Source organism: Bos javanicus, chromosome 23 (genome assembly GCF_032452875.1).
Source record: "Bos javanicus breed banteng chromosome 23, ARS-OSU_banteng_1.0, whole genome shotgun sequence".
In the NCBI taxonomy this organism is placed as follows: Eukaryota; Metazoa; Chordata; class Mammalia; order Artiodactyla; family Bovidae; genus Bos; species Bos javanicus.
The window spans coordinates 32,152,842-32,164,078 of record NC_083890.1 but is presented as its reverse complement, the minus strand read 5'-3'; the positions used below and the strand labels follow the sequence as shown (position 1 = coordinate 32,164,078).

At 42.1% G+C, this 11,237-nt stretch overlaps 1 protein-coding gene across 1 annotated transcript; it reads left to right on the top strand.

The window, feature by feature from the left end:
- The first annotated feature begins 171 nt into the window (after positions 1-171).
- LOC133236983 (histone H2A type 1-C) lies at positions 172-10,127 on the top strand. The gene is made up of 2 exons (XM_061399323.1): positions 172-743; positions 9,965-10,127. The coding sequence occupies exon 1, from the start codon at positions 236-238 to the stop codon at positions 626-628; it is 393 nt and encodes a 130-aa protein (XP_061255307.1). The 5' UTR covers positions 172-235; the 3' UTR covers positions 629-743; positions 9,965-10,127.
- The last annotated feature ends 1,110 nt before the right edge of the window (positions 10,128-11,237 follow it).

The following is an 11,237-nucleotide window of genomic DNA, read 5'->3' as shown; positions in this document are numbered from 1 at the left end:
TTAGTTAATTGGAAGATAAACAGCAAGGTTGTCATCTATGGGCAGAACTATGCAAATAAGGTATGGAAATTCAGCTTTTCTATTGGCTATTTCGCTGAGTCTCGTTAATAACCAATCAAACAACCGGATTTACTCCCCAGGAAATGCCTATAAAAGCAGCAGTGTTCTACCTACTTCTAGACTTGGTGTACTTTGGGAGGCTGTGTTGTTTTTTTGCCCTTTTTTTATACTTGCTATGTCTGGACGTGGCAAACAAGGAGGTAAGGCGCGAGCAAAGGCCAAGTCTCGTTCTTCGCGGGCGGGGCTCCAGTTCCCGGTGGGGAGAGTCCATCGTCTACTACGTAAGGGCAATTACGCCGAGCGTGTAGGCGCTGGGGCCCCGGTGTACCTGGCGGCGGTGTTGGAGTACCTGACGGCCGAGATCTTGGAGCTGGCGGGCAACGCGGCGCGCGACAACAAGAAGACCCGTATCATCCCGCGCCATTTACAGCTGGCCATCCGCAACGACGAGGAGCTCAACAAGCTGCTGGGTCGTGTGACCATCGCTCAGGGTGGTGTGCTGCCCAACATCCAGGCGGTGCTGCTGCCAAAGAAAACCGAGAGTCACCATAAGGCCAAGGGCAAGTAATTGGACTGAGACCTGAGTTTCCGGAAGTGCTTTCAAACCCAAAGGCTCTTTTCAGAGCCCCCACTATTTCAAAAGAAGAGCTGGTATCACTGTATTTATAAAAAAAGCAAAAAAGGTAAGTAAAATTTTTACGAAAGCTAAAGCATTACAAGAAAATTACCTTTTACTTTTACAAAAGGTTCAAAGTATAAAGTTGATTAAGGCCTGATTCACAAAGTAGTTACGCATTTCTGATAGTGAGATGATACATGGCTTTGGAAGGTAAGGCCTAAAGGTTTAATTGGTCTCGGTAAACTTGTTTTGACATTACTTGGATGATGAGAGCAAATGTGCCGAGCAAGATGGCCAGAGCTTCTCAGACGCCTCGCTCTGCAATGAACCCCTCATGTCCTTACGTAAGGAAATCAGGGTCTCCGGTTAACTTTCAAACTACCGTTTGAAACAAAAGCACGTGTTTAGAAAGGGGCTTCTGAAAAGCTGCCTGGAGTTAACATGTGGTAGCTTAGAACATACAATCTAGACTTGAATTGTGTCTTCTCCCCCATTTACAATTTGATATTTGGGGCTAATTTCTAACCTAGTAGTTTTGTATGTAAGGTGGATTGTGTGCTATTCTTAAGTCGTGTCTGACTCTTGCGACCCCATGGCCTGTAGCGTGCCAGGCACCTCTGTCCAAGGGATTCTCCAGGCAAGAATGCTAGAGTGGGTTGCCATTGCCTTCTCCAGGAACCCTAGATTAGTGCCTGAATGAGAAGGTTCAAGTTCCTAGGTTCCCAACGCAGCCCTTAAAGGGTTAGAGCAGGACTGTAGTCTTCCCCAAAATAGTTGACTACTGTTGCTGCTGCTGCTGCTGCTGCTGCTGCTGCTAAGTCGCTTCAGTCGTGTCCGACTCTGTGCGACCCCATAGACGGCAGTCCACCAGGCTCCCCAGTCCCTGGGATTGCCATTTCCTTCTCCAGTGCATGAAAGTGAAAAGTGAAAGTGAAGTCGCTCAGTCGTGTCCGACTCTTTGCGACCCCATGGACAGTAACCTGCACCAGGCTTCTCCGTCCATAGGATTTTCTAGGGAAGAGTACTGGAGTGGGTTGCCATTTCCTTCTCCAAGAAATCTTACCGACCCAGGAATCGAACCCAGGTCTCCCACATTGATAGACGCTTTACCGTCTGAGCTACCAGGGGACCTAGCACTGTACAAAAATCCCTAGGATCCTCTTTTCCAGGATTGAGTCTCATAAAGTATTTTGGATGACTCAATTTGTACTTAAAGGAGTAGACAAGGAGGCTGAGTACGCCAAAATGTGGGACCTAGGCAGCCTAGGGAGACGCACCCACACTCAAACACTCCTGAGGCTTCACTGAAGCGTTTTGCATGGAAATCAGTTGGTTTGGAGCATTCAAATCCAGATGTGTGGGGACAGATCATCTAAACAGTAGCTGGTTCCCCTGGACACACCTTCCTCTTAACTTTGACACAGACATCCTGCAGTCTTGGAGCTTCCATCCCGCTCTTCCCCTCCTCCTGAGCTACCCACCCCACCCCCACCCCCCAGCCCCACCCCCAGCCTGGCCTTGAAACCACTAACCAAAGACCTGGCTAGTGTATGGGTGTTTGGTGAAGGCAAAGTGGCAGAAAAAGAAATGAGCATCTTGATGACCACGCATTAAAACCTCCCAGGTTTTTAATGATAGCCAGACTGAAAATCCGTTTGGGGAAAGTCCAACCTCAGGTAGGGGTACCCTAAGAGGACCGTGTTCTTTCTGCCCAACAATACCTTTATGTTGGAGAACTTGGATTCTTAGGTTGGAATTGCTTTATATAAACTTTGGGATACTTTTCGTTAACTTGCCAGCTTGCCAGCTCCAACACTTAACTAGGTGTGTGACTTCAACTTCCTGCGTCCATTTTTTCCTGTATGCCTTTTCTTGTGATGAAAAGATGGGCTCAGCAGTATGAGTTCTGACATTAGAATGCAGGGGGCTCAAGAGTAATAACCAAAACTTACTAAGCACTTATGTGTGTCACTGTTGGTCCAGCATATTAGTTTAACCCAACAATCCTAGAGATAAGTACTATTTATTCCTATCCCAATTTTAAAGAGAAAGGGAACGGAAGAGGACATAAACAACTTGTCTAAGCCCCAAAGTCAGGAAGCCAGTACTTCTAATCACTGGCTATTTTATAACCAATGGCTCTCTAGGAGATTATCAGAATTATGAAAAGAGTAAAACTCAATAATACATAAAGGATTTAACTTTGCCCACATACCAAGTGTTACTAATTTCATCCTAATTTCTTGAGAATTTTAAGACAAAGAGGAGAGGTGATCGTCCTGGAATATACATTCTGGAAGGGAGGTTAATCTTCAGAATGTGTGACCCACACTTGTTATTTTTCACACAGCACTTTTATTTTTTCCTACATTTTTTCAAATTTACTTTTAATTGGAGGATGATTGCTTTACAAAGCCACACATTTCTGTGTTATCCAATACACATTTAGTATGTGACAAGTGAAACAAGGGCACAAGTGGAAAGATGGTTTGGTAAAAAACCATAGGACTTGATAAGGTAATTTATTGTGGTAAATGAAGAAAGGAATTAGAGAAGACTTAAATTCTCCCCTCTGGATTCCAATAACAAAATTTTGTATTGGACTATTTAAGAGCGAATGATACAGTGTATTAATTTTCTGTATTTCATCAAAACCTCCTTTTGGTCAAGGATCCCATCTTGTTAAATTGTTGATAGCATAGACCCTGGCATACAATAAACACTTGATAATGACACTGAGAAAATGTTGAGCTGGGTCAGAGGCTGAGCCATTAGGAAGCACTTAATAAAGAGCTAGAATACTAGAGGGTCAGTTTATTACCAGAGGTGACATTAATTACACACAGACTAACAGGCTGGTAATAACATCTTCTCTTACCAGTAGAAAACTCATTCTGAAAAATTCAGTTTGCATTGGCCACTTATTTTGAGAGTTTCAAAGAAACAGAGAAGGTGTCATTTGACAAGCTGTTACCTAAGAGACACTGTTAAGAGGCCATTCCCCAACCAGAGAACATTCCTCACTGTTCAGGCCTAGCTTCTCCTCTCCAACATAGTTTTGTGCCTCCAACTTTGAAATGTCACTGTTTATATCCAAACGCCCTAGTAACCACTTGGGGAAATTCTCTAGTGGGCAATAAACTCTCAGTAGCTTTCTTTGGTTTCCAGCCCTTGAGTAGGTTTCCATCTACCATGCCTCAAGGGTCCTGGAGAGGACCATTTAAATTGGGGCAAGTTGATGAGAATGGTAAACCTATGCCTTGCAATTACTGAAGACATCTAGGCACTAGGGACAAAAGTTTATCTCAGAGATTTATTGAGACGTGAGATTGAGACAGAATCATCATTCAGTTATATAGGATATTCTGAACTCTACAGATCAGTTTAATACAACACAATCAGTTACAAAATCTTGTTTAAAATTTCCAAATAATCTGTACAGCAATATCCTCCCTTTACTCCATCTGTCAGCCATTCACTTCCTATTTTTTAAATGTATCATGTGAGCTCTTTTTTTACAAGTGTGGTACATCTTATAATCACTTGTAAAAAATAATTGTATGTATTTTAAAATTAGAAGCAGGTTATCTTTTAAGGGTTTGTTATTTGTTGAACTCAATTATAAATATTCCTGTTAAGCATAATGCATGTGGGTTATTAGAAGACATTAGAAATTTAATTGAGGGTTTCCCATACATACTAAAATTAAGAATCAGGGCTCATATATGTAGCTCCAGAATTCTTCCCTCTCTTTCTTACTTCAGCACCTTGATCTTGTAGCAAACTAACATTAGCATCATCAGGAGATCGACCAAAAGGCAGATATAGTCTATATTTAAACCCAGAAAACTGTATCATTAATAAGTAGACAAATTTATGAAAAAACTTAATAAGCATTATCAGTATAGCACCAATAGAAATTGGTAAGTCACATTACCCATACCTTTAATACATATCTTAATTTATTCACCATACTCCTTTCCATGTCCTGAAGAGTCATCCATGACCACCTCTAGCCTCAGTCTACCTACCTGACTTCATTACATCTCTCTGTCCAGCTACACTGGTCTCTCTTCCACCTGCCAGGCTCCTTGGTACTTCAAGACACTTGTACTGTTGATCTCATTCTCTGCAATGCCCATCCTCTGATTTTTTTGGTGAGCTCGTTCTCTTCTCCAGACAGACCTATCTGAAATTGATCTAGCCAGATGGATTAATGATCTAATGTAAAATAGAAATGCTAAATGAAATTTTAGGGAAGATTTTTTATAACCTCAGTTTGTACATGTGTGTTTTGAGGGGGAGGTGTCATTATTAAGCCATCCAGGAAACACAAATGCCATATAGGAAGGTACACAGACAACATAAGATAAAAATAAAGATGCAATATACCATAAAGAGAGTACAAAACAAGCAGTACATCGAAATAAAGGATTTGCAAAACATCATACACAAAAGGTTAATGACTTTAATTTACAAGGAACAGCTGCAAACTGCTAAGAAACGCGCAAACAATAATAGAAAAGAAATATTAAACAGGACATTGTATGCTGCTGCTGCTGCTAAGTCGCTTCACTCGTGACCGACTCTTGTGCGACCCCATAGACGACAGCCCACCAGACTTCCCCCTCCCTGGGATTCTCCAGGCAAGAACACTAGAGTGGGTTGCCATTTCCTTCTCCAATGCATGAAAGTGAAAAGTGAAAGTGAAGTTGCTCAGTTGTGTCCAACTCTAGCGACCTCATGGACTGCAGCCTACCAGGCTCCTCCGTCCATGGGATTTTCCAGGCAAAAGTACTGGAGTGGGGTGCCATTGCCTTCTCCGAGGATACTGTATACATTTTATCAAATTCAAATAGAGAATGCATATGAGAAAAAACAAACCAATATATATAGAAGTGTTCACTTTCCTAGAAGTTAGGTTATGCATATCAGAGCAACAAAGGAATAGCATTTCTCACCTATGGATGTTGTTGTTATTCTTTAGTTGTTAAGCTGTGTCCGACTCTTTGTGACTCCGTGGACTATACCCTGCCAAGCTCCTCGGTCCGTGGGATTTCCCAGGCAAGAATACTGGAGTGGGTTGCTATTTCCTTCCCCAGAGGATCTTTTTGACTCAGGGATTGAACATGGGTCTCCTACATTTGCAGGTGGATTCTTCACTGCTGAACCATGAGGGAAGCCCTTCACCTATGGATAGACAAGCCCGAAAACTAGTAAGACTTAGGATGATAAGGGTGAGAAAGGATTGCCACAGTTGTATAATCTCTTGAGAAAATTTCCTGGCGATATATATTAAAATTTATTAAGATACACTCAACCCTTCGCAAAGCAAAGCAGTATTAGATAAGTAAATAAATAAGAAAAAAAAAAGAAAAAAAGAAACTAGAGAAGAGAGGGTGTCTCCCATCTAGAAATAAAAGCCCCATTATGTGAGGTTATATAAGGAGAGATCATTACCTTCTGTAAACATCTGTGTGTCAAGTGTTAAAAGAAGCATGTGTAGAGTAACCTCAAATATAAAAAGTAAAATAAACAAAGTAACCTCTGTTTATTTCTCACTCCAAGTTACTTTCTTTGAATCATCCTGTTGAGAGCCTTTAAAATACAGTCTAAGATTGTCTTTATAAGATCCCATGTTGTTTGCCTTTCCCCAGTAGACTGTTCCATGAAGGGGAGCATGGCATGTAGACATCCCAACTTCTCAGAGAGGGCCTGGGACTCAACTCTCTGGTGAGTGAACCAGGGAATGGATGCTGCACCCCAGAAAGCACACTCAGAGCCCAGAAAGGACATGGTTATTTCTGTTTCTATATAAAAATATCTGCCCAGTAACCATTGTTACATAAGGGCGACACCACCCTTATGGCAGAAAGTGAAGATAAACTAAAGAGCCTCTTGATGAAAGTAAGAGTGAAAAAGTTGGCTTAAAACATTCATAAAACTAAGATCACGGCATCTGGTCCCATCACTTCATGGCAAGTAGATGAGGAAACAATGGAAAGAGTGACAGACTTTATTTTTCGGGAGCTCCAAAATCACTGCAGATAGTGACTGCAGCCATGAAATTAAAAGACACTTGCTCCTTGGAAGCAAAATTATGACCAACCTAGACAGCATATTAAAAAGCAGAGACATTACTTTTCCAAAAGAGGTCCGTCTAGTCAAACATAAGGTTTTTCCAGTAGTCATATATGGATGTCAGAGTTGGAGTATAAAGACAGCTGTGAAGAAGAGAAGTTGCTCAGCCGTGTCCGATTCTTTGCAACCCCATGGACTGTAGCCCACCAGGCTCCTCCGTCCATGGGATTTTCCAGGCATGAATACTGGAGTGAGTTGCCATTTCCTTCTCCAGGGGATCTTCCTGACCCAGGGATCGAACCCGGGTCTCCCGCATTGTAGGCAGACGCTTTACCGTCCAAGCTTCCAGGGAAGCCAGCTGAGGGCCCAAGAATTGATGCTTTTGAACTGTGGTGTTGGAGAAGACTCTTGAGAGTCCCTTGGACTGCAATGAGATCCAACCAGTCCACCCTAAAGGAAATTAGTCCTGAATATTCATTGGAAGGACTGATGCAGAAGCTGAAACTCCAATACTTTGGCCACCTGATGCATAGAACTGACTCATTTGAAAAGACCCTGATGCTGGGAAAGATTGAAGGTGGGACAAGAAGGGGACAACAGAGGATGAGATTGTTGGGTGGCATCACTGACTCAATGGACGAGAGTTTGAGTAAACTCCGGGAGTTGGTGATAGAAAGGGAGGCCTGGTGTGCTGCAGTCCATGAGGTCGCAGACATGACTGAGTCAGACATGACTGAGCAACTGAACTGAAATGAACCATTGTTAATACATTTCCCACTGCCCTACACAGCTACTAGGGCTGCAGTGAAACTTGTAAACACCGTATGCTGCATTTGTTTTCCATACTCTACCTTCTTCCAGAGGTTTCTGCACTAACCTCATCAGACAGTGTCTTCTGATAACTCTCAGTGGCCCTGTGCTTAGTTGCTCCGTTGTGTCCGACTCTTTGTGACACCATGGACTGTAGCCTGCCAGGCTTCCCTGTCCATGTGGATTCTCCAGGCAAGAACACTGGAGTGGGTTGCCATGCCCTCCTCCAGGGGATCTTCCCAACCCAGGGATCCAACCCAAGTCTCCCCCATTGCAGTCAGATGCTTTATTGTCTGAGCCATTGCTTTGTTTTCTCTGCTGGCCAATATGATTTATAAAAGAATCTTCTTTAATGCCCTATTGGGTCTATGGTTACTAAATGTTTGTTTAGAATAATGAAAAGAAAAGGAGCACTCAGCTGGCGTATGTGACCAAGTCAATGCTGTTTCATTCCTTACAATGCCTGCTCAGCACATAGGGGCACCTCAGAGCCTTTTACATTCTAATACTGGGATTATCCAGTTAACACGATTTTCTATGGAGAGAGTTTGTTGAAAAATTCTATCATACATCTCCATATCCTAGCCCATCATCCCAAATAATAGATACTCAGGAAATACTCTGAGTGAATACTCCGGATTAATGTGTTGGCAACAGAACTTCTATCTGCACAGAAACAGATCATTAATATGCAGGGATTTGTGAGTTTATTCCTAGGTGATGAAACTTTTTAACCACCAACGGTTTTAAATTCCATTTGCTACATTTGGAGGGAGATACATGACTGATTCTTGAGCTACTCTGTCCAATATAGGACACATGTGACATTTTAAATTTAAATAAAATGAAATTAAAAAAAAATTCAGGTCCTCAATTGCACTAAGCATATTTCAAGTTGCTGGTGGTTTCTGCTTTTAACAGCAAAGATATAGAACATGTCTGTCAGTGCAGAAAGTTCTGTTTGTAACACCAGGCTAGGGACTTCTTGTCCCTCTGGGCTGATATGCTCAAGTGCACTTAACCAGTTTCCTCCTAGTAGCATCTAGGGATATGGTTGCCAGATAAAATATAGGATGCTCAGTTAAATTTGAATATCAGTTAATTAACAAATAATTGTTTTAATATAAGTATGCCCCCAAATATTGTATGGGACACGCTATGCTGGATTCCCTGGTGGCTCAGTGGTAAAGAATCCACTTGCCAATGCAGGAGGTGCGGGTTCGATCCCTGGATCAGGAATATCTCCTGGAGAAGGAAATGGCAACCCACTGAAGTAGTCTTGCTTGGAAAATCCCATGGACAGAATCATCTAGGGGCTTATAGTTCTTGGGGTCACAAAGAGTTAGACACCACTTACAGACTAAACAACAACAACCACACATATTATAGTACAACAAAAATTGTTGTTTATCTTCAATTCAGATTTAACTGGGCATATTGTATTTTTATTAGCCAATCTAGACAGCATATTAAAAAGCAGAGACATCACTTTGCTAACAAAGGTCCCTCTAGTCAAAGCTGTGGTTTTTCCAGTAGTCATGTATGGATGTGAGAGTTGGACTATAAAGAAAGCTGAGCACCAAACAACTGATGCTTTTGAACTGTGGTGTTGGAGAAGACTCTTGAGAGTTCCCTGGACTGCAAGGAGATCCAACCAGTCCATCCTAAAGGAGATCAACCCTGGGTGGAAGGACTGATATTAAAGCTGAAACTCCAATACTTTGGCCATATGATGTGAAGAGCTGACTCATTTGAAAAGACCGTGATGCTGGGAAAGATTGAGGGCAGGAGGAAAAGGGGAAGACAGATGGTTGGATGGCATCACCAACTCAATGGACATGAGTTTGGGTAGATTCCTGGAGTTGGTGATAGACAAGGAGGCCTGGCACACTGCTGCAGCTCATGGGGCTGCAAAGAGTCGGACACGACTGAGTGACTGAACTGAACTCAACTGAACTGATTAGCCAAATCTGGCAACTCTATCTGAAGAGCAAAATTAGAGCATCTTCCCAGGGATGCTGTGTCCTCTTACCACAGGGAGTGTGTATGTGAGGAAATGAGGTGGCGCTAGTTGTAAAGAACCCGCCTGCCAATGCATGAAATGTAAGAGACGTGGGTTTGATCCCTGGTTTCGGAAGATCCCCTGGTGGAAGGCTTGACGACCAACTCCAGTATTCTTTCCTGGAGAATCCCATGGACAGAGGAGACTGGGGGGCTACAGTCCATAGGGTCACAAAAAGTCGGATAAGACAGAAGTGACTTAGCATGCACAATACTCAGAAAGAATAGAACCAGTTATGAGGAAACAGGTTGGTACATTTTTCTGCATATGTTGAGGAAGGTTAAGAAAGAAGTTCCCAAATACATTTACTTTGGTTTCTTCTCTTCCCTTAGGTTTCAAAAGCTTCTTGTTACAAAGAGATGCCTGGATCCAGAGTGTCTGTCAAACTCATCAATGCTCAGAAATAAATGGATTGGTGTCAGTGTTCTGATATCACTGATTGATCCTGCATGTGCAAATTTTTTTCTGTTAAAAACTTACTCTGGGTTTCTTTCATTGTGTGTACTGTGTGTCTTGGGGATAAGGAGAGTGAAAGGGGAGGGATGGGAACTATTATTGTGGAGAAGCTATCTTTGGTACAAAATGTATCTAATTTCTTGAATAAGTAATACATTTTAAAAATTATCTATTTATTTGGCTTTGCCAGCTTTTAGTTACAGAACACAGGTTTAGTTGCAGCATGTGGGATCTGGGCTCTTTAAAGTGGCTCAGATGATAAAGAATCTGTCTGCAATGCAGGAGACCAGGGTTTGATCCCTGGGTCAGGAAGATGCTCTGGAGAAAGAAATGGTAACGCACTCTAGTATTCTTGCCTGGAAAATCCCATGGATGGAGGAACCTGACAGGCTACAGTCTGTGGGGTAGCAAAGAATGGAACACAACTTAGCGACTTCACTTTCTTTCTTTCATGTGGGATCTTGTTCCCTGACCAGGGATTAAACCCAGGGCCCCTGCAATGTGAGCCCACAGTCTTAGCCAATGGATCACCAGGATACACTGAGAGGGTTCAAAGGAATTGAAATAACGAGGCATATGTTGAGAATCCACTCCTTTACTGGATTGCCCCACTGCCCCCTAAGTAACGTTATTCTCCTTATATATTTGCCTGTTGTTAATTCATGCCGATATGAGTCAAGCGTGAATGTATTTTTTCTTTCCCTTTATCTCCAACTTTCGTTCTTAAAACATAGCTGACTGATACAGTTGCTCTTTTCTCTAACAGTATATCTTGGAAAACTTTCCAAATGTGAACACAGAGGGTACTGTGCATTGTCTAATGTTTTTGTACTTTGGGGATGCCTCACTGTTTATGTAACCTGTCCTCTGTTGGTAGGCACACAAAACAATACTGGAATAACAAACCCTGCTTTCCAGCAAAATGGAAATTGTTCTAATATTCTGCTGGGATGGTGGAAAACGATCAGAAATTCAAGGACTTAAGGTTCTTATCTTTAAAAACTGTGGCCTTAGTCAAGTTCATTTTGAACCCCAGCTTCTTCATCTGTAAAATGGAGGTAATATGTACCTTAAGTAACTATGAGAATGAAAAAATTGTTTGGAACTCTAAAGAACAGCACAAATAACATTATTTAATTTTTCAACACC